This window comes from Ctenopharyngodon idella, chromosome 6, assembly GCF_019924925.1.
Source record: "Ctenopharyngodon idella isolate HZGC_01 chromosome 6, HZGC01, whole genome shotgun sequence".
NCBI classification, from domain to species: domain Eukaryota; kingdom Metazoa; phylum Chordata; class Actinopteri; order Cypriniformes; family Xenocyprididae; genus Ctenopharyngodon; species Ctenopharyngodon idella.
The window spans coordinates 7,040,343-7,065,067 of record NC_067225.1 but is presented as its reverse complement, the minus strand read 5'-3'; the positions used below and the strand labels follow the sequence as shown (position 1 = coordinate 7,065,067).

The 24,725-nt window shown below is 35.8% G+C and overlaps 1 protein-coding gene across 10 annotated transcripts in view; it reads left to right on the top strand.

The window, feature by feature from the left end:
* Positions 1-24,407, top strand: part of plppr2b (phospholipid phosphatase related 2b) — a 52,965-nt gene extending 28,558 nt beyond the window's left edge. For 4 of the 10 annotated variants that reach the window (XM_051898029.1, XM_051898023.1, XM_051898030.1 and 1 more), the window contains 5 exons: positions 15,024-15,144; positions 17,337-17,587; positions 19,488-19,664; positions 20,857-20,996; positions 23,971-24,407. In XM_051898029.1, coding sequence (XP_051753989.1) covers positions 15,024-15,144; positions 17,337-17,587; positions 19,488-19,664; positions 20,857-20,996; positions 23,971-24,106 — 825 coding nt within the window. In that variant the 3' untranslated portion in view covers positions 24,107-24,407. Of the gene's footprint in view, positions 1-15,023; positions 15,145-17,336; positions 17,588-19,487; positions 19,665-20,856; positions 21,013-23,970 lie in introns of all 10 variants that reach the window. The other 6 variants (XM_051898025.1, XM_051898033.1, XM_051898024.1 and 3 more) reach the window with 5 other exon arrangements.
* Positions 24,408-24,725: the final 318 nt, after the last annotated feature.

Sequence of the window (24,725 nt, the reverse complement as noted above, 5' to 3'; positions counted from 1 at the left end):
GCTGAGAGTCACCTGAGGTTTAATTTCGGCAAAGCTGTGTGTTTTTCTTGCCATGTGTGTCTGTGTGTGTGAATGTGAACTCTGAAAACAGTAAGAAATTATTTTAGTGATTATGTCTTTTGTCCTTGTGGGGACATTTTTGGTCCCCATGAGGAAAACAGCTTATAAATCATATAGAATTATATTTTTTGAAAATGTAAAATTGCTCAAATTTTTCTGTGGTGGTTAGGGTTAGGTGATAGAATATACGGTTTGTAGGATTAGGGTTTTGTCTCCATGAGGAAATCAGCTTATAAATTATACAGAAGGGGTAGGGTTAAGGTTACAGTATAGAATAATTTCGTTTGTACAGTATAAAAATCATTATGTCTATGGAAAGTCCCCATAAAACATGGAAATGCAACGTGTGTGTGTGAGTGTGTGAGAGAGAGAGCATGCTCTCTTTGTGAGTAATTGCCCTTATCTCTTTGTCTTGAGGATAGTGAGCATTTGCATCTGCGCCCTGTATGCGTGCATGCATGTATCAGTGTGCACGTGTATGAATATGTGGGTTCTTGGAGTGTGTGTGGGCGGTTAGAGCTTTCTGTCTTTTGCTGAGAGTTGAATCTGGAAACGGTGATAGTGAAATGAAAAAACTCTCCCGTCAGTTCTAGCGCCTTAAACAAGGCAGATTTTCCCGCTGTAAACACGTGTTTGAACCCCGCTGAAGGGCTTAATTATTGAGACATGCTGCCTCTCCACATCTGAAGATGTCAAGTGGCCCTCTAATTCTCAGCAGTCATCGACGTTTGTGTTCCCTAATGAGAGGAGTGCCACTGAGTTCTGGATTGGGGTCAGTTCCTTTTCAGTATAGCGAGTTTAAAGGGATAGTCCACCTAAAAATGAAAATTGTCATTTACTCACCCTCATGTGGATCCAAAGAGGTTTGATTTCCATTGATTTCCACTGAATGTACAAAAAATACAATGGAAGTCAATTGGAACAAAAACTGTCTTCTCTTTAACAGGGGGGAGTAATTTTCATGCCTTAAATTCCTTAAAAGGAAGAGTTCACTAAAAATTAAAATTTTGTCAACATTTGTTCATGTTATTCCAAACCAATATGACTTGCTTTCTTTTGGTAAACACAAAAACAGTTATTTGTCAGAATGTCCAGGCTGGTCTTTTCCTTGCAATAAGAGTGAAGGGCTGACAAGCTCAGAATATGACTAAAATTCACAATCAATTAGTTTAACGACATTATATTCCAAGTCTTCCTTGAATGTTCACCTTTGTAGTAGACAATTAACAGAGAAATAAAAAGAACCCAAAGACTAAAAGACATAAACAGCTCAAAGACTTACAGAAGGAAGCTAAAATAGCATGGTTGCATTTTTATCTTGTCAGGAGGAAGGTCATTTCTGAACTGCTGCTATACAATGCTGTACAATAACCAAAGTAATGAAACATTGCCAGATTCACGTTCAGTGTTGGGGGTAATGCATTACAAGTAAGGTGAGTTATGTAATCAGATTACCTTTTTCAAGTAAGTAGTAAAGTAATGCATTACTTTTAAATTTACAACGAAATATCTGAGTTACTTTTTCAAATAAGTAACGCAAGTTACTACACAAATTACACAAATATACTTTATGTATTTAATCTCACTTTATTGTCTTTGCTGCTGACCTTTAGATAAACATCATGTTTTTGTGTCATTTTTATGTTTTTATTGCTAAAGATTGTTGAACTTTCTCCTGCGTCCTATCCTTCTTTAATCCAGAATGGCAGCACAGCTGAACGGTTTGTTTGAGCTGCGCCCTCTACTGTACAGGCATGAATTTGCATTTCCTTCCGCCTGAGGCTTATTCATTTAATTTTTGATGTGAAAGGGCCTTTACATTTGCCAAAAAATATAACTTTTTTTGTTGTTATTAAAAAACAAACAAGCAAGCCCAGCCCAGATGAGGAAAAAGTAACGCAATGCATTACTTACAATATTTTTTTTTTTGAGAGTAACGCAATATTGTAATGCATTACTTTTAAAAGTAACTTCCCCCAGCACGTTTATCTGTTTTGGTTAAAACTGAACACGCTTTTAGCACAACTCACTGGACATTTCACTTTGAAAATGTTGTGAAACATGTAAGAAGCAATATCATTTTGCTGAAATGTCACCACAGGTACATTTTTCCAACAAGCCGGGGTTGAAATGATTTCAAAGCATTATTTCAAAGAATAGTATATATACTGTAAACCTCCTTTGGCAGCTTTCCCATTTCTTCAATTAAAAAATAATTTCTGTCAATAGTGTTTGTTGATACAGGTAAATGCATCACTGTTATTTTTATTATTGCTCATATAGGGTTAGTGATTTGACCCTAAGCATTAGCTAACCCTTAGCGCATAACTCATACCACACTGTTTGTGCTACGGACATGACTGAAACCTCAGATCGCATGGCTTGTCGTTGTGGGCTAGTAAACAACCACTTAAAATCAGATCACCTCTTTGTCATTGAATGGAAAAAAATCATTCTCTGTGTTCCATGGAACCAGTAACATCATGCAGGTTTGGAGCAACATGAGGGTGAGTAAATAGTGACACTGTTCCATTAATGGTGCTTTAATGAAGTCTACAAATGCTAACAAATACACCTTAAATTATTCATGCTGCTCTCTGAGTTTTTGGCAGTCGGATTTTCTGGTAAATATGGCAGCTCTGGTACAGTCTGTGCCTTTGATCTGAAGCGAGCTCTGGCCCAGCAGAGATGTACAGCGTCATCCAGTGAGAAGCTGCAGCTTGCTGATGTCACAATTCTGTTTTCATGATGGATGTTTGGGGACTGTGTGCTCCTATATGCCAGTAATGCGGGTTTGCCATAAGTGTGTTTCTGTGACCTCATTCTGTTTGTCTGGGGATGCTCACATGATAGTGGAGAGAGAGAGAGTGAAGAATGCTGGGAACACAGACAATTGGAGTCATACAAACAGTGAAATTTCCCGGTACCGATCGGCCACTCAAATTCGAGGGCAGATACTAATTGCTGTATTATTGTTAGAGAGGTCGATGTTCTCACCATACACTGGAAAAGAAAAAGAAAAAGAAAAAAACAGCAACTCTGGTTATAAAATACAGTAGCAAAAATGTTCATTTCACGGATTTAACTTGCAAAATTCACTTTTACATGGTGTTTTTTTTATAATGGTAAAAATCCACCCACTCCTCTTTTTTAATCCCCATAAGTCATAAGCAGTGTCTCAGAACAAGCCATTTGCAGATTGTAGCTTTTGTGACATCACAAATGCTTAGGCCCCGCCCACAACTGCTGACGCACTGTGCCCTATTAGAGCAAGTGAGGCAAAGTAAACGCACACCTGTAGAGGTGCAATTTGAAGGAAAAAACTATAGCCTAATTGAAGAAGAAAACAAGTGTACACTCACTTAAGCATAGGCTATTTATTAACCAATGTTTCGGCTAGTAACCTTTGTCAAGGTATGCCCTATTAGCATAGACCCCGCCCTGAGTGATCTGTACACAGTCGTGTTTATCTCCATGCCAGAGCTTTTAACAGAAGCATTCAAGAAAGAAATCTATTCTTATTAAAGCTACTAAGTTATTCAGTCAAGAGCAGTGAGTGATCTTCTGCTTTTCTATTGTTGTTTGATTCATATTAGCAGCATTTACAGCAGTAGGTACTGTATATTACACTGCTTTCACTTTAATACACAGATCTAATATACACATGTGATTTATTTATTTGCTATTTACGTTCACAGACATAGCTGACTGAGTTTATGTGAACTTTGTGTGTTTTTGACATTAACTTGTGTGTATTTGACAGTTTAAGCATAATAACACGTAAAAGAGAACTTAGTTTAATGTTCCGTCTGACAGCCAGCTTTCTGTGCGTGCGCTTCAGATGTGTGTGAAGTTTAGACTGATATGGCTTTAAAACACATTCATATAATAAGCTTTCATGATGATAAAGAACTGCAATGTCACGTGAGCGTGACCATGATAGAGATGATAATCAGAATCGATGTTTTGTTAGTTTTTGGCAGAGTTTTTCCTCTTCTGGAAAGCAGGGTGGGGAGCAACAGCTCATTTGCATTTAAATACACATGCATGAAAACAGCATGTTTTTTCTTCCACTCAAAAATGGGCTTTTACAACATGGTATAATAAAAGATCTGTGGGGTATTTTGAGCTGAAACACATTCAGGGGACACCTGAGACTTATATTACATCTTGTAAAAAAGGGCCTTAATATAGGTCCCTTTTAAATTTACAGTAAATGTTTACTTTTTTATTAACTGATGTAATGTGAGTAGCTTTTTCATGAGCAGAGATAATACTCATATATAGAAGGTGCACACAGTGTCATGCACACAAATAAAAAAAGACTCAAATAATGGAATAAACATTAATCTGACAACATAAAACCTGATTGTCCATAACTGATAAGAAAAAGCAAAGAAGAAACAGTTATTTCAGTGAAAAACTGTAATATATGAGATGTCACATATAGAGAATTCTTGGAATGTCAATTTACTTTTCTTTTTTCATTGTAAATTATGACACATCCTATTAGATTTATTACAGTATTTCACCCAATACAGTTAGGCAACTTACTGATAACCAATTAACAGGTTTTTACCTTAGCATTTTTACAGTGTTTTAGAGTTCAAATTACGATTATTGTTTAGAAACACATATGAGATGAGTTTTAATGGAGCAGCATCAATCCTGAAATTATCCACTTTACTTACCGCTCTAATAAGTGTTTAAGCAAGGCAGAGAAATGGGAAAACATACTGATGGAGAATAGGGTGTAAAAAGAGGAATGGAGGAAGAGACACACACACACATAAAGATGATATTCTTATTGAGATCCGTGTCATCCGCACTCAGCTCTTGTAAGTGTACAGCAATGCCCTGCGGATGTGTTTAACCTCTCTCTGTGGAGACAATCCACAGCCTAATCTTAGTAAGCCTTAGATTAAGGCATCAGCTTTTGTTTAACACTCCTACTCAGCCTCGGGAACACTGGGAGTTGGTCATGTGGGCATGGAGAGAGAGATGTACTAGAGTAAAGAGAGAAGCAGGACTGTTTGTGGATGGAAATGTGAAAAATGGAGAAAATGAAGGCCCTTTCACCTGAATTGTGTCAGGACTTCAGCGCACAGCTCAAACCAAGCATCGTACACTGCTGTGACCTTCACATGAAAAGCTTGGCAGATAGCGATTCTACAAGGTTGCTAGGTAGCAAGAAAGCAGGAAGTGTTCACTGTAAACCAGTGAAAATAGAAAGTGAGTTTACAATAGAAAAGAGGTACTCATCAAACCAAAATTATTAGAGAATAACAACTAAAATTAACAGCAAAAATCATTAACAAAAAAAAAAAAAAAAAGGAAATGTTTATAAAGAGAAAAAGCTAATTGAAACTGTAAATGTGCATCAAAATAAGAAGCTTAATAAAATTGCAAAATTAATTAGTTGCAATTTTTTGATTATTGTCTTTACTGCATATTGTCTTAAATGTGTAGAAATTTTGTGTCTTATGAGACGCCAAAGGAAAATTTCCACATTGATGGAAAATAAAGTTCAATCGATTAAAATAAAGAAATTAATAGTTACATTACCATTTGAAAGTTTGGGTTTTGTAAAATGTTGTTTTAAAGAAATTAATACTTTTCTTCAGGAAATACACATTACATTGATCAAAAGTGACAGTAAATACTTTTATTTCAACTTTCTACTCATCAAAATATCTTTAAATACGAAAGAATACAAAAGAAATAACCAAGCGTATTAGAATGATTTCTGAAGGATCATGTGACACTTAAGACTGTGTAATGATGTTGAAAATGTAGCTTTGCCATCACATGAATAAATTAAAATTTAATAAGTATTAAAATAGAAAACAGTTGTTTTAAATTGTAATAATATTTCCTAACATTACTTTTTTTACTGTATTTTTGGTCAAATAAATGCAGCCTTGGTGAGCAAAAGAGACGTATTTTAAAACATTAAAATAATTGTATCGACCGTAAACTTTTGAACGGTAATGTATATTAATCAACAATATATATATATGTATATATATATATATATATATATATATATATTTTTTTTTTTTTTTTTTTTTTTTTTTTTTAATACTGATACTTCTAAATATCTCATACCTGACATCACTATCAGTGTTTCAGAGTGAGAATGGATACTGAGTAAGAAAAAACAGGACTTTTATTTTGAATGGGAAATGATTGGGTTGTGAAAAGTGGGCGTTACCAGAAAGGAGTCAGGTGGTTGGAGGTGAGTGGTTGAAAAATAAAAGGGTAGGTGACATCAGCTAAGAGGGTTTTTTAATATTTAAATATTTTATTATATTAATGCATATATTTTACCAGTACCCTGTTTGTTTTGAAGGACTGCCTTTGATGTCACAGGTCAGGATAGTCACTAAATAAGGGTTTGTGTGCAGTCTTGTGGTGCCATCAGCCAATCAGTGTTGTCATGATGTCATTTTCTGCAGCTGCAAAGTAAAAATTGGCTGCAGATCTGTGCCCAGAATTTGGCAAATTTCAAATCGTGTACTTCCAGGTTGTCCTGCACCAACCTAGCAACTTCCATTGAGATGGGAATGCTAACAGATAGCACTCTGTATTTTAGACCTGCATCACCAAGGAAAGGCATTTCAGAGGAAGAGCGTTATTACATTTTGATGAATGATTACAAAGACTAACATTTGTTTTTCCTCGCAGTAATGTGCACTGATGAATAATCCACAATGGGACTAAAAAGATGCTTTAGGAAAATAAATGGGGTCAAATTAGATTTCACGTTGAGTTTAAAGAGGAGAATAAAGCATGAGAACTGAAGAGAAAAGAAGAGCTGGTGGTGGGTAGAGAGAGATAGAGGGATGATGCTAACCCAGTTTCCCTATACGGCACTTGGAGAGATGCCTGCAGAAAGACAGAAGGACAAAATCCCAGAAATCAGGAATGACAAGAGTGTAAAACCCACAAAAAGGGCAAGAGAAAAGAACAACTAGATGAAAGAAATATAAGAAGGTTGTGATAACAGTGGACACACATTATGGGCAGAAAAGATTAATGCAAACACACTGGCACTGGTATCTCAGTTTGCTGTAATCAAACGACAGCTAAAAATTTGGCTGACAGCATGTGGAAATGAATGTGATCTGTGATGTGGTGTGGTCTATTTGTGATCTGCATTGGATTAGCAGGAGCATGAGTGCATCAGCTGTCAAACTGATGCCATGGTAACGCTATGACAACAGAGCAGGTTGTATCAGCCTGTATCCTTGAGCATGTCACACGGAAAGACGATCCTAAGGAGGCTGCCAGTCTCAGTCTGCTAAGCGAGTGCATCATTTCCGAATAAGTTGATGTCCAATTTGTTCTTGTTTTCTGTCATCATTGACTCACCCTCATGTCGTTCCAAACCCAAATGACTTGTTTTTTTCTGTGGAACACCAAACAAGATATTTAGAAGAAGGTTAATTCTGCTGCTTTTCACGTGAACAAGGAAATGTGTGGGAAAAACAAAGGTGAAACGAGAGCTGTGGTGGAGGGAAAGACGTTCCATGAATAGTGACTTAAAGTGCCTCTATTATGCTTTTTTGGATATTGTCTTTCATGTAGTGTGTAAAATAGCTGTTTGTAAATGTAAAAGATCTGCAAAGTTTTAAAAAATCAAAATACACGATAAATGGAGTTATTGCCTCCCAAAAGTTTCTGCCTGAAATGAGCCATCAGTAATTCCAGTTCCATGAAAGAAAAAAAAACATTCTGATTTGGAATGATATAAGGGTGAATAAATGATGACAGAATTTTCATTTCTTTTGGTCAAACTATTACTTTTAATATATTACAGTAGAAATTTTGATCTTTTCCCTCTTCTCTCTAGAAACGATGATCTTGCTCCTTTTCCAAACAGCCTCTTTAAGGCACATGAAGTGTACAGTGAATTATTAATATTTTTCTATGTTACTATGGACTGGAAGGTATATTATAAGTACCCAGTCCACCGAGAGAATTGGTTTGGCAGAAGAGAAGTGGGCCAGCGCCTGGGGCAGTGCACTGCCAGTGAAATGTCCAGTACTGTTGGTGGTGTGATACGGTCCTGCTCCGCAAACCATGGTTGTTCCAGGTGCACCATCCTGCAGAAAAAAAAAAATCATAACTATATGGTGTTTTTGATTTTGGTCATCATCATTATAGACTTCATGTTCTGGGGTTCCCAACAGGTTCCTTAAAGTCCCCCTGTAGTCAATAATTTTATCCCTTAAAACTCATCTTTGATCACCCAAATTACAAATTGAAACGTTTTTTCCTGTGAAAAAAATTCTTAATGCCTTAAAATAGCTTGAATGTAACTCTACACCCTTGCCTTATTTAATATCCACGGATCTATGAATATGATAATTAGCCCCGCCTCCACTCACTCGCACAAGCTCAGAGATCCACTCGGTCAACTTACTGAGGAAAACGCTGCACAATGGCATCGCTTTTTACAAGGTTGGACACATAACGGTAATATGATAAGCGTTTTGCTTGACTATGTTATCAAACAGCTAATAATGTATTGCTAATGTTACACAAACCATGTTCACATTCACGAGTCAGACAGCTGCCTTCTAACAATCAGTATCCTTAGAAATGCTTTGAACAACTCAGAATGTCAGTGGAGAAAGGCTTATAGTTCATCATAACATCATAATATGCATCATACACCTGCCATATTGCTAAATCTACCCGATTTTTCATATCAACAGAAAAATATACCGGGATAACCTTCTTTTGAGACTCCCTTGCGCGGTCAGTTAATGATATGCTAAAGCCCGCCGGCATGTTGACGTGATTGTTCACAAGGTAGTTTGTGACTTCAGAAACACCAGCGATTTCAAACCGCGGGTTTGAGACTGTCTTTGGTTTACTGCAGTTTTAAAGAGAAAATACTAAGCAATGGTGTTGACTTATGAATTTGCACATGGTTTGTCTTAAAGCATGTTAAAAATACCACATAGTCATATAAACAACATTAAAAACTTGATTTTCACCCCAGGGGGACTTTAATCAAACAAGCAAGATTTGTTTGGTCAGCTAGTCTAACAGCTAGACCAGCACCAAAATAACCATTTTTGACCAGCATGGAGATTTATGTTGATTTTAAGCTGTAGCTGGTTACATAAACTGCTAAAACTAGTCTTACAAATTTTTTTTTCTTTAAGACTAGTCATAACTTTTTAAAGACATTTACATAAAAAACTATCTATTTGAATCTGAAAATTAAGACTGATTATCCCTTGGGTAACTGCTGTAGATAAACAGACTTGTTCTCAAAGGGTTGTTCTCAAATTTTGTCATTAATTACTCACCCTCATGTCGTTCCACACCCGTAAGACCTTCGTTCATCTTCGGAAAACAACTTAAGATATTTTTTATGAAATCCGAGAGCTTTCTGACCTCCCTATAGACAGCAACGTCATAACCAATTTCTCCTACACTGTTGACGTTGTACACACAGTGCAGCGCTTCCGGGTTCTATGTCAGAACGCTGGCTCAGTATTGGTCGACGCTGTACATGTGAGCACCATGACACGTGTGTGATGCTGACGCAGGAGCTGGCCAATAATGAGTCGGCATTCTGATGTAGAACCCGGAAGCGCTGCACTGTGTTTACAACGTCAACAGCATAGGAGACTGACAGGGAAGAGAAGAAATTGTTGAATAAAGTTTTTATTTTCTTTTTTTTGCGCATAAAAAGTATTCTCCTCGCTTCATAACATTAAGGTTGAACCACTGCAGTCACATGGACTATTTTAACGAAGGTCTTACGGGTTTGGAACGACATGAGAGTGAGTAATTAATGACAGAAATTTCATTTTTGGGTAAACTAACCCTTTAAGACAGTGTTAAAATTATGGCTGTGTTTATGCAACTGGCCCCTGGTCTTTTCAGTAAAGTGCAGTGTAAAACAAGTCAGGGTTATGTAAATTTGGCAGACATGCTTTATGACTTAATCAAGCACGTCTGTATTTTTCTTCACACAACCTCAGTAAAAATTACAGAGCAAATTACAGACTGCTTTTCTGGCTCAGGCATCCTCTGAGAAATTTAATTTCTGTTAAGATGTATTTTCACAATGCTTCTCCTCATTTAATTTGACCTTTGTCAAATGCCATAATTAAAGTTAATTTGGTCCTTGTGCACAAACCTTCTGGCTGCCTGCTGCACCTTTATTTTGGATTTAGACCCTTTTGCCAAGTTTCTGAGTAAAATAACAGTTGGTGGTTCAAGGACTGCTGATCATCCCATCTGATGTAAAAATGCCATCCCATTTTTGGTCAGTCTTATGACCTTACTTACTTTAGACAATTCCAGATATTTCAGTCATTCCATCGCTTTATACATAGTGAAATTGATTTCAGTACAAAACTACCTTGATGTTATCAATGGTAGATGCATCTATTGAATTCACAAGTCAGTGGTATTTCAACTTTATCATAATCAGCATAAGCAAATTGAATCGCCAAATTCCATGTGAAGAACTGCATAGCCATAATTTTAAAAAGAAAGATCCGCTGATCGGAGAACTGTGATAAACATCAGTACGATAGAGGTCAACAGTGGCCGTCCACTCCTATGAAGCATTGTAAATGATGTAGTTGAGTTGGTGTCCCTATACACTCTTAAACTACTTATATATAGTTTTTGCAGTAATTTGTACTGTAGATATGTACATTTTATACATATTACCAATGACTATACATCACTAGTTTTATGTTGTAATATTGTTGCTGTTTTGAGTTGGGATTTGTTTTCATGACACCTTTGCTAGAACGTTTGGATCATTTGGCATTCGGTGGAGTTTGTATGATTTATTTTTTGACCGACAGTCTTGACACCCGCTGTAGACGTCAGAGGGTTTTCAACATCGCTAAGTGCCTACATTTTCTGGTGCTCTACATTTCTGCTAGAAGCTTTGGATTTGACAGCATTCCCAGCTGCCACAAAACGTCTACAATGTTCAAATACTATATGATTTCTTTAGGAAACAGACAGGCCCGCCACTTCAGCTACCATCTCTCTTTCCTCTTTTGTTTCTCCCTATTTTGGTGGTTTGTTTTCACTATCGATCTCTTTCTCACCATGCTTTGAACTCCTTGTCCCCTCCGTCTGTCTTTCCCTTAAAGTCTTCAGAGTCAGCAGAGCTGTTTCATCAATTAAACATGTAACCACTTCGCTTCAACAGCTTCCATTAATCCGCTCTAAAGACCGTGTTTTTTGTCCTCTCTAGCTACAGCTTCTAGAGGACAAGGTAAACCTTGTTTCTTAATTTATATGAAATGACACTGACAGCTCCCTCTTTGTCTGATTAGTGAGGATCAAGGATGATGTTGCCTTGGGGGTTTGATGCTAGTGCTGAGCACATCTTGCTGGTTTATCAGTTTCATTCTCATTATCTATGTCAACTACAGCAAAATGCAGCAAACCACTGCAAAATGCTTACTGACAGTGTCACTGTAAAATAATTGTGCCACTTCAGTTCAAACAATAAATTAAAAGGATAATTCACACAAACATGAAAGTTTTTTCATTATTTACTCACCCTCATATCATTCAAAACCCATTTGACTTCCTTTCTTCCAAAACACAAAAGGAGATGTGATGAAAAGGAAGTAGCAAGAGATAATTTCTACCGTTTTAAATGATACATCCTATTGAAATGGATTATCGTAAAAGAAAAGGGTGGGGACCTGGTTCTAAGCATCGGTTGTTGATTAGATTTTGAGATATGGGCGTTAAGTTCAAAAGTGGAGGCAGATGAATGGAAGCTTGCAGGGTTTAAGTGAACCAAATAATTGGAGAAGTCCTGAATATGTCACCAGAGAGAAGTATTTTTCACCAGAAGGTCTAGTTATGACATTTATTCAAATGGAACTTATGCAATGGTAAATTGTTCACAATAAAAGAAATTTAGAAAATAGATAGGGTAGATAAAATTAAGTAAACCTAACTTTGTCATTTTGTCAGAGCAAGAACATAAAAACATGATAAAAGTGGGTTTTCAATCTCGTAAAGTGCTAAAAATCTCCATTGAAGTACCATAAAAGTTGTCCATATGATGCTATGTTAAGTCTTCTGAAGTAATGTGTGATAAACAAACCGAAATTTAAAGGGATAGTTCACCCAAAAATGAAATTTTTGTCATCATTTACACACCCTTGAGTTGTTCCAAACCTGTATGAGTTTCTTTCTTCTGTTCAACACAAAAGAAGGTATTTTGAACAATGTTGGTAACCAGACAGTTGATGGCACCCACTGACTTCCATAGTAGGAAAAAAAAATACTATGGAAGTCAATGGGTGCCGTCAACTGTCTAGTTACTGACATTCTTTAAAATATCTTCTTTTTTGTTTAACAGAAGAAAGAAACTCATACAGGTTTGGAACAACATGAGGGTGAGTAAATGATAAAAATTTTTTCATTTTCTGGTGAACTATCCCTTTAAGTCACATGAAAATCTTTCCCTTTATCACCACTTTCAAATCTTATATACAGTAGTGGTCAAAAATGTCCGGAGGGTATATTTGTTTAATTCCATTAAGTTTGATTAAAACACCAAAATATGAGGAATATATATATATATATAAAATTAAGTAATTAAAATATTAAAACCCTCGCTTAAACCCTGCAAGCTTTTTAATATTTTAAATATGAGGGAAGAGCAAAACACTAAACTTGGGTAAGGTATTTACCTGACAAAATTATTTGTCCAAAAAAAGGGCAAACTACAGCTACAGGTTTTATTTTACTATGCAAAAAAAAAATTCATTTTCTTTATATGACATACTAGCCAAAAATTATGTCTGCACAATTTGTCATGTTTCATTGCGTTATTACAAATAAAACAATGGACTCCAAGTACAACTATGCAATACGCTTATAAAATCTTTAACAAATTTTTAATAATATTTGAATAAAGGGTGAAGATGTCAATTTTTCTAGAACAACATCATTTTTAGCAACTACTGTATGTTTCTCAATTTTATAAAATTAACACGTGTTCCATTGAAAAAGGAAAGTCATATGAGTTTGGAGTAACTTGTGTGGATGAATAAATGATGACATGGAGTAATCTATTCCTTTAAATGACTGAACCGTTAACATTTTTTACTCTTCTTTATTTTATGGAAGGATAACGCAGAAGTAACCACAACAAAACAACCCTAATGTGTCCACAGATGTGAACTCTACTAAGAGTGCTTTGAGCTCCTTTAATGTTTGACACTGAGGCATTCAGTGAACTCCAAATGTTTCATCTGTGTGTGTGTGTGTGTGTCACTTTTCCCAGAGTTTTGAAACTCTTCAGAGCAGATGTGTTATAATCGTGATGTGTGTTAAGGATTTGAAAGCATAATGGTTGCCAGTATCACTGCTGCTTCAACATTGCGGCTTCAGAGCACTCTGATATATCAAGGATGTTCTTGTCAAATATTCATTCTCTCTCTCTTTTTTTTTTCTCGCTTTCTCTTCCTCTGTCTGTCTATTTTCACCTTTTTTGTTAAACCGCAACACAAGAGCCCTCAAAACGCCACAATATGCCCCACAAAATATCATTCATAGAATATCACTAAACATTTGAAGGTTACTCAGAAATTCAGGCTTTTATGTCCCTGAATAATATCCATTTTCCCTCTGTAAGAGGGTTGGAGTGGCATTTGTCAACGCATAAAAAATAGGCATTAGATAAGAGATCTTTTAGCACAGGCAACAACCACTTTTACAAAACGTTGACCTGGATCTTCATGTCTATGGAGGTCAGATAGATCAAAGACTTTTCAGTTAGGTTAAGTAACACTTAAAAAGGTGTGATATTTAACACCAGACATTTGCTGTTTGAGATGGCAACCAAACATTTTCACAAGTGCAACTAACTCAGACACTTAATGCCATAGCAAATTGTGTCTTTTTAAAAGTATTTTCTGCTTGTCCATGTTTCTTGGTATTGATATAATTTGTTTTTCATTGGGTGCAATTACTGGAAATGCAATTCATTCGTACAATGACATATGAAAACATTGCATATATGATGATGAGCATGTTTTTCATTTCTGAATTAAAACTAATTTTGCTATTTTTGGTGGTGGTAGGGGTGGGGAAGCATAAAGTAAACAGAAAAAAAAAAACACAAAACAGAACATATTATTTATGAATTAATAATTCGTGATATTTGTACAAATACTTTTAAATATACTTTAAAGGGTTAGTTCACCCAAAAATGGAATTTCTGTCATTAACCCTCTGTCATGTCGTTCCAAACCCGTAATCCTCTTGGATTTCATCAAAATATCTTAATTTGTGTTCCGAAGATGAACGAAGGTCTAACGGGTTTGGAACGACATGAGGGTGAGTAAATAATGACATTTTTTTTGTGTGTGTGAACCAACCCTTTAAATATTCAAAACTGTATAAAGAAATATGTTATTACTTTTTACTTGATGGTTACACCACATGACATTTTTAGAGTGATTAAACCTTTCTAGAAAATGGTTTTCAAAACTGCATAATTTAAGATTATCAAAACCATGTAACACCAACATAAATATAGGCCTATATATTTCTACGAAGACGTTTTTGAAAAAATATTTTCTTTATCATGGATACTTTTATTTGTCAGCATATAGTGTTGCTTTCCAATCTGTGAGGATTCATGTTTTATGAATGCAGTCTCATTAGGGCACATTGAACATGTATGTCTCAGCTGTGCTGGTACATTTAGCATTTATAGATTCATGGGATTGAAAATGAGATTCTATCATTCTTGTAAATTTCTTGTAAATTTTGGAACTGGAACACAAGCAGTCTTGACAATGAAAAATGTTGCCTTGTACATTTGGCAATCGTTTTAATCAGTTTAAGGAAAATAAATATTGTGGTTCCCCCTAAGCGCTGTTCTTTGTAAGCTATATGCACCTGAGAAATCTCATTCCCACGTCTGTCTCCTGCAGATACTACTGGGGGAGCTCGCATCCTTCTTCACTAAACCTGAGGCCACACAGGAGAAGACGATTGTTACGGCTGACTGCTGCTATTTCAACCCGCTGCTGAGACGCATCGTCCGCTTCCTTGGTAAGCAATGCTTTGAGTTTTCTTTGCTTCTTTGGGTCTTATTCAAATGTTAGTCTTTCAGACACATAGAATCAAACTTTTCCTGCCATGTTACAACTTCTTTGGGAAATGGGTATGTGTGTATGTGTGAAGCACCTTACACTGCTGTTCAAAAATTTGGGGATGGTAAGATTTTTGGTAACACTTTATTTCAATAAAGAAATTTAAACTCAAATTTTGAGTTTAAAAAGAGCCAAAAACAAACAAGTTTCTCTAGAAACATATTAGCCCCATTAGTGTTGTTCTATTCCATAGACTACTTGATCCGCACTTTAAACATTATACTGACTATAAGTAACTTTGCAACTACATGTCAACTTATTCTACTAACCCTAACTTAACAGTCTACTACAGTCTACTAAACCCTAACGCTCAAAATAATTAATTGGTTTGAGTAGGACAAACTTAAATTAAACAAATTAGTTCAGTCAAATTAACTTTTATGAGTATTTAGCACTTTTTTTTCTTTCAAGTTCACAGAACTGATATATTTTAAGTAAGCTGAACTGTTTCATTGTTTTGAGTTTTAAGAGCTTATTTGTTGTAGTTTAGACAAACTTAAGTTTATCTGAATCTGGGCTGGGATTTCTGTTTCTCAGCATGCTTTGTCCAGGGCACTCGAAAGGGAGAGTAAATGCTAAAATTAAGTGTTATATAATAGTTGCATCCCAAACGACGCACTATACACTATGCACTTATACACTATGTACTCATGCACTATGTAGGTTATTTTGTCATTTAACAACGGAGTCTGATACCCCATCCCCCCTCCGCTAAGTAACTAAAGCTGCGACAGTTGAGTGCATGAAGTGTCCAACATTCCACACTTCGTTTTTTCCGTTAATTTAGTGCATCATCCTGGTATTTAAAGTGTACTTTTTCTTTTTGGAATTTTCAGTGTGAACACACTACTTGCACTATTTATACTTAAAAACGTCATAGAATAGTGCATAAGTACACGGATTGGGACGCACCTAATGTTTTTTGTGCAAGATTAATGTTAAGTGGGGGATTTAGTGGTGACTGATGTTTTGTTATGCTAATTTAGAAGAGTTTCTGTTAATGCGGGTTTTTTTGGAGAGTTATCATCATGGTGACAAGTGGCGCATGCGGCTTGGTTTAAGAGCAAGTATGTTAAATGTTTTATATTGCTGCACTCATTCAGCAAGTCAATGTTGTAGTTAACATGCTAGCAAATTAGCAAGTTATCATTTTCTGAATTAGCTTGTTATAGCTAGCTAATTTTACACTAATAAAAATATTTACATTGGGGTTACGTGATAATTTTAAGGTACATGTATGAGTGTACTCAAACATTTCAAGTTAGGAACAATTAAAATGTATTAGTTGTATAAAATAAAAATTTGTCAGTTCTGCTTACTTAAACTTTGAATTTCTTAACTTAAAAATTTTGAGGCAATTGATTGCCTCAATTGTTTTGAGTTTTATCCAACTTATCCGGGTTAACAGTGTAGAGTTTGTTGACATGTAGTTGCAAAGTAGAATGTCTAAAGCGGACCATTGAAATAACCAGTGTAACCAGATTTTTAATGTTTTTGAAAAATGTCACATATGCTCACCAAGGATGCTTTTATTTGAAATATAGTAAAAACAGTAATATTGTGAAATATTATTACAATTTAAGATAACTATTTTTTATTCTAATATATTTTAAATGTAATTTATTCCTGTGATGCAAATCTGAATTTTCAGTATCATTACTCCAGTCTTCAGTGTCACATGATCCTTCAGAAATCATTCTAATATGATGATTTGCTGCTCAAGAAATATTTCTTATTATTATCAATGTTGAAAACAGTTGTGCTGCTTAATATTTTTGTGAAAACCATGATACATTATGTTCAGGATTCTCTGATGAATAGAAAGTTCAAAAGAACAGCCTTTACTGTATTTGAAATACAAATATTTTGTAACATTACAGGTCTAAATGTTTTTACTGTCACTTTTGATCAATTTAATGCATCCTTTCTGGAAAAAAAAAAAATCTTTTAAAAAAAATCTTACTGCATTCAAACTTAGTGTATATCAAACTACTCTAAATGGCCAGCATGTTAAAAATCACCTTATAATTATCAAGTGGTTGATGAAATGTTAATTTTTGCATCCTTCTCCCCTCTTCCTCTTATTCTCAGGTGTGTATTCTTTTGGCCTCTTTACCACCACCATCTTTGCCAATGCAGGGCAGGTAGTGACAGGAAACCAGACACCTCACTTCCTGTCTACATGCCGCCCAAACTACACAGCACTGGGCTGCCATTCACCGCTGCAGTACATCACAGAGCGGCGAGCGTGCACCGGCAACCCTTACCTCATCGTCTCTGCCCGCAAATCTTTCCCCTCGAAGGACGCAGCGCTGAGCATGTACTCCGCTGTCTATACGGTGGTGAGTACAGCCGGGACAAGACATCAAACATGACTGCCAATCAAATCACTGCCATCCTCTCCTCTTCTTCAGTAGTGCTGATGTTTTAACTAACTGAAGAGATGACAGAGATCTAGATCCTGTGCCATCATGATTCAGAATATCTGGTCATGATTCTGCTGAAATGACCAGTATATCTGACTGGTCAACTTTGCATTCTGATCCCCAGTTTATCATTTAAGATGTTTTTATGTTTTTGAAAGAAATTTATAATTCTATTCTTAATTCACAAATGTACCATTTAATGAATCAAAATACAATAAAAAACATAACATTTTTAGATGTTTCTAAAATTAAATTTTTTGCTATAATGGCAAAACGCAGTTTACAATATCATTTCTTAAGACATTTTTATGTTTGTGAATGAATTGCATAATTCTGTTCGCCAATATGGCATTTAATTAATTAAAATACAATGAAAATGTAATATAGTAAATAATTATTTACTATTATTTAAAAAAAAAATTTTTTTTTAAATATTTATTTATTTATTTAATTATTCATTCATTTGTGCCATGAAGCCAAAACCAGGTTTACAATTTAATTTCTTAAGACATTTTAGTTGGCAAAAAAAAAAAAAAAAAGGTTTTGAAAGAAATTCATAATTCTATTCCCCAAATGTGGCATTAATTAATCAAAATACAAAAAAAACCCACAATATAGTAATTATGATTGTTTAAAATTACTGTTTTTTATTTTTAGATATTTTTAAAATTACTTTTTTTTTGTGATGGCAGTTTACAATATCATTTCTTAAGACATGTTTATGTTTTTGAAAGAAATTCATAATCCTATTCACCAATGTAGCATTTAATGAATCACAATATAATAAAAAATGTAATGTAGTACATAATCTGTAATGTTTAAAATAACTTTTATATTTTTAGATAATTTTAAAATTACATGTTTTGCTGTGATGCCAAAACCCAAATTAAATATCATTTCTTAAGACATTTCTATGTTTTTGAAAGTAATTCACAAACTATTCACCAATTTAGCATTTAATTAATCAATATACCATACAAAAAAGTGATATTGTTAATGATTATTACTGCTTAAAATAACTTATTTATTTATAGATATTTTATTTAAAATAATTTTTTTATGCTGTGATTGCAAATCCCCATTTTCAGCAGCCATTAATCCAGTGCACTAAGGAAACTTTGTGTTATATAATCCTTAAGAAATTATCATAATGTGTTGATTTGGTACTCAAGATCTTTTTCCTATTATTAGCACACTTGGGAATGATTATGCAGCTTTAATGAAGTGTGGAGACGGCAGTGCAGTGTCTTTTGCACTGCTGAAGTATAGTGTAGAATACATTTGTATTTCTTGTAAGTCGGCGTATACTTTCAAGTTTCAAGTCAAATTTTGAGTTTAAAAAAGGCCAAAAACAAACAAGTTTCTCTAGAAACCTATTAGCCCCATTAGTGCTGTTCTTTTAAGGGATGAAGTCTATTCTGTGGACTACTCAATCTAACCACCACAGAGAAAAGTGCACAGCCCAGACATCAAGATAAGGAGTACATCAGAGTCTCTAGTTTGAGAAACAGCTAGAAGCTTTGCGCACAATAAACTCCTGCAACAGTGCAGAGAAGACTCTGAGATGATGCTGCTGGCCTTCAGGCAGAGTTGTGAAGTAAAAACACAAATAAAAGGATAGAATAGGCAAAGTTTAGTTGACAAATGATTCGACAAGAGTATTATGCGTGCATAAATCTATGTTCGAGGTGTTGTGCTGTTAGAAGCACCCTACAACAAATGTTGTATATTGCATAATGTTATTGCATACAGCTGAGCGAATTGTCATGAAATAAGTATTTATGCATACCAATGTGTATTTTTGTGTTTTCTTCAGATGTATGTAACTCTGGTATGGAAGACTAAAGGCACAAGGCTGACCAAACCCACTCTCTGTCTGACTCTCATCTCATTGGCTGTTCTGGTGGGCATCGTGCGTGTAGCTGAGTACCGCAACCACTGGTCTGATGTTCTCGCTGGATATCTCACTGGAGGAGCTATCGCTGCTTTTCTGGTGAGAATCTGCCAACCTTAGAGACCAGAACATACATTCACCGCAGCCAGACTGTTCAATGTATTCTTCAGTTAAAGAATTCATTCCAATTCAAAAATATATACACTACCATTCAAAAGTTTGGGGTCAATGATATATATATATATATATATATATATATATATAAAGAGATTTTAATCATTTTTATTCATCAAGGATGCATTAAACTGATCAAAAGTGACAGTAACATTTATTATGTTACAAAAGATTTCAAATAAATGCCGTTCTTTTTGCAGCAAATCAGCATATTAGAATGATTTCTGAAGGATCATGTGACTCTGAAGACTGGAGTAATGATGCTGAAAATTCAGCTTTGATCACAGAATAAATTACATTTTCAAATATATTAAAATAGAGAACAGATATTTTAAATTGTAATAATACACTGCCCAGCCAAAAAAGAAGTCACTGTTTGGATTTAAATAGGCAAATACTTAAGAGTCTATGACTGGATCATTATTGCAGTGATTATTATGTTTCTAGCATGTTATATGTTTGGGAACAGTTCTTCTAACCCTAATTGATGGAGTGTGTAGCTTTTCATTTCTTAAACAACCATGTAGGAAGACATCATGGCCATATTCCAGGATGACAATGTCAAGATTCATCAGGCTCAAATTGTGAAAGAATGGTTTTTCTCACATGAATTGGCACCTTTGAGTCCAGACCTTAGATCCATTGAAAGTCTTTGGGATGTGCTGGAGAAGACTTTACAGAGTGCTTGACTCTTGCACTGTCAATGCAAGATCTTGACCAAAAGCTGATGCACTTCTTGATGGAAATAAATGTTGTGATGTTATTTCCATCAAAAAGAATGCCAGAAAACCCACCCTGAAATAATACTATTTTCAACTAACTAAAATCTAAATGCACACTAGAGTGTGAATTGGAATACATCTAAAATCTCACGCCATGTCAGAGGGTGAAACAGGTCACTACCTGTTTATCAGTTAATACTAGTACTCAGATGTTTAGTAAGTCTGCAGCTAATCCACTGGCTTTAGACTCACTCCTTCATCCTCTTAGTACAATCACAAACATGCCAAGGCTGAACATGCTCTGGGCATTAAGCCTTAATCCTACATTGTCATATAGTATATGTCTTGCACATTTTTGTTGTCATTATTAACCTCCCTTCTTGGTTCACCTCTAGGTCACATGTGTGATCAATAACTTCAAGCAGACCCAGCCTTATCTGCCACCCTTACCACCCCCTGTGCACCCTCCACGCCCGGAGCCTTCGCTCAACATGCCCATGGTGGCCATGCCCTGCGTAGAGAGTCCACTCGAAAAGTTAAGTGGCCCTCAGGTAAGGGGTGACGGGTGGGTGCATTGGACACCAGGATAAGGAGGGGAAGCGTGGGAAATCTAACTGCTAACTATACTGTATAATAATGTGCCTATTCTTCAGCTGAATAAGGACTGCTTCCCACATACTTGTGGTTTTTAAATAGCCATGAATAATTGGATCATACACTTTAAAAAAACACTAAGTTATTTTTCAACCTAAATGCTGGTTTGAGACTGTTGGGTGAGGAAGCTGGGTTGATTTGGTTTAATAATCATTCATAACCAGTAACCCAATGGTGCTGGTTTGGGAATGCGAATGTGAAAGAGCACATCACGCAAGTTCAAACGGTTCAAGTTAAACTTCGCCTATCTATCTAAGTTTCAAAGATCAAAGTGCATGCTTGTCTCCTAAAAGACAGAATCAATTCTGAACTGGCAAAATGATCCAAGTTTTCTAAACAAAAATCAGCAATTCCGGTCTCACTTCCGTAACATACACTATATTGCCAAAAGTTTTGGGACGCCTGCCTTTACGTGCACATGAACTTTAATGACATTCCATTCTTAATCCGTAGGGTTTAATATGGAGTTGGCCAACCCTTTGCAGCTATAACAGCCTCAACTCTTCTGGGAAGGCTTTTCACAAGGTTTAGGAGTGTGTTTATGGGAATTTTTGACCATTCTTCTCAGAAAGTTGGCGACTTCTGCGCACTGTGCACCTCAGCATGCGCTGACCCCGCTCTGTGATTTTACGTGGCCTACCACTTTGTGCCTGAGTTGCTGTTGTTCCCAATTGCTTCCACTTTGTTATGATACCACTAACAGTTGACCGTGGAATATTTAGTAGTGATTTCATGAATGAACTTATTGCACAGGTGGCAACCTATCACGGTACCACGCTTGAATTCACTGAGCTCTTGAGAGCGACCCATTCTTTCACAAATGTTTGTAGAAGCAGTCTGCATGCCTAGGTGCTTGATTTTATACACCTGTGGCCATGGAAGTGATTGGAACACCTGAATTCAATGATTTGGAGGGGTGTCCCAATACTTTTGGCAATATAGTTTATCTACGTTGGTTTGTAACAAATTTGCATAATGCCAGCCTATAGTCTTCCTATGGTCTTTCCACGATCAATGATTGTGTGGACTTCCATATTTCCTTATTTCAAAGGATGAGGACTCGTACTGGAATTGGTACAGTAAAACTGACTGTGATAAGGTTCAAGGGTTAGGGAAGAAGTCAGGGCGGCGAGAATACTTTGCAAATGTATTTATTAAACAACTCAAAAACTGGTGCTTCCAGCACATCAACTCAAAGAGCTTTCATTCAGCTTGAGTGACCAGCTCTCATTCTCTCACTGGTCTTCCAGTGTCTTATATCTTATCTCTCCGCCAATTACTAGAATCAGAGACAGGTGTTAGTCTCAAGCTCTTGACCCAATTCTCACTGCTTGTCTCCACACTCTCTCTCCTGTCACAGACTGCGCTTTACCACGCCCCCCACACCAGTACTATTGTTACTGTTTGTATTACTGTGTATACAAGTACTAAGGAAGCCTCTGGAGCTAAAATTAAGATATAGTTACGGTTTCGTTTCCAGCTCGCACTGTAAGCTCTAGACCAATCACAACAGACTGAGCCATCTGACCAATCAGAGCAGAGTAGACTCTCGGAAAGGAGACTGAATCCTTTATCAAACCGTTTCAGACACTGTGAGAAAAGAGATGATGCTGCAATGAATATTAGGAAAAATTTATTTTTATTTTTTTTACATTGGATGCATGTAAACCTATTTTAGGAGACCTCCAAAAAAAAAATTAGGAAAGTTTAAAATACCATAATAGGGCCACTTTAAAAACACTTTAGTCTTATCGATTCGCTATAATACACAGTTTATTCTCACTTTTTAGTGTTTATTACTAGGTTTCAGTCTGTGTGTTTCTTGGCCTGAGGCTTTGGCCATAGTTGGACTATTTTACAATAAGCATAAACAAAATATCTGGTCAAGTTTGGTCTTGAAACAGAAGTTACGATAGTCTTTTCTTCCCTATTGCATATATCCGAGTGAAATGGCTTCTTAAACAAGAAAAAATGTAGGGCAGGACTTGATTTTTGGCCATGGGGAATTGATTGGATCGTTGGATGGTTATGGTTTGCTATTGGTCGAGCTCATGTGAGTGACAAGTTGTCCCGCCCTCACACCAATAAACACATCATCAGAGAAGCGAAGAGATGTTACTGCAAGAGGGAGAGGAAGTTATTTTGATTAAAGATTACAAGGGCACATGAATTTAAAAAAAATAAATAAATAATGATATCCACATATAAATCATTTATAATAAATGCTGCAACATTCCATAAAAAAAATGTCGATTTTGATTTAAAGGTGACTTTAACGTAAGCTATTAAAAATTTATTCAACAATGTTTATTTCATAAATAGCAACTTCATTGCTATTTCTAATATTCTATTGCTATTGCTTCATTGCTATTATAAGCTTTATATTTTGATTTGCCATTTTCTGTACTTTTTCTCACACTCTACACATTGTTTTTACTTTTGCCTATATTTTTTTTTCTAGGTGTTCTTGCTTAATAAATCTCACCTTTTGTTTATTACTGTTGCTGTGCTGTTCCTGTAGTCATTCCGCATGTTAAAATGATTTTAATGTGCAACCCATTTTAACCCAGCAGTATAGTCCAAAATGACCTAAAATGGGTTGTTTTAACCCAGCATTTTTAAGAGTGATATCCAGGATGGGGAAATACTTATTTATTTGGTTATGAAGGGGAATTTGGTGCATTGTGTTTGAGGTTTTCAAAGTGTCTCATTAGCTCTGTTCCAACATTTTAAGGCATCATGTGTGCTTTAGATGCTCTAAAACATATCATAGTCACCTTGTATTGAGCAGCATTACACCCTTCACTAATTAAATATTACCTTAACCCTGTTTTCTCCCTCTCACACTCTTTCAGAAACGCTTTGTTTTCTATGATCAGCAGGTTCCAGGGGTTTTGTACACAGGCATCACATGACCATCAGCCATACCTGGCCCCCGCCCCTCCCGATGTCCTCATCCACTCACGTCGCTCCATCTCCAGCGCAGTCTAGACATGCCTTCAGAATATTCTACCTGCGCCCGCCCTAGACCCTCTCTCACAAGATCATACTCCACTCAGGTCTAGAGGCTCCTGTACTCACCTCTACTGCCCCCTACCGGCTGACAGAGACAACGACAGCAATATCCACACATTTCAATCGGGAAAATTGTTTTTTAATGAGAGCATTTCATGTTTATCTGAATCCTTTTGGGTTCCGTCTCTTGTCTTTTGGGTGTTTTTTTTATTTATTATTAAAGAAAAGTGTTCCAACTGATAATAATCTTCCACCTCTGTAATTTTGTAGAGTATTACCATTATTAATGGCAAACGTTGACATTTTATGTACATTCTAAAAAGATTTTCTCATCTAACAGCCATACAGAAACTGAATATCAACTGTGAAATTTAAGATTTAAATTAACATTTACTGACATTTAAGAGTGAAAAGTGGAAAAGCAATTCTATTTTTGGAAATATAGATTGGTAGGATGTAGCAATCTACTAGTAAGTGTATCTGAAAGATATTAAATAGATTATTAGCACTATTTTTATGGCTAAGTATTTCGGTTAAGTATCCATGGGGAAAAAAGTGTTATTCAGAAATAACATGAATCAAATATTAATCAAAA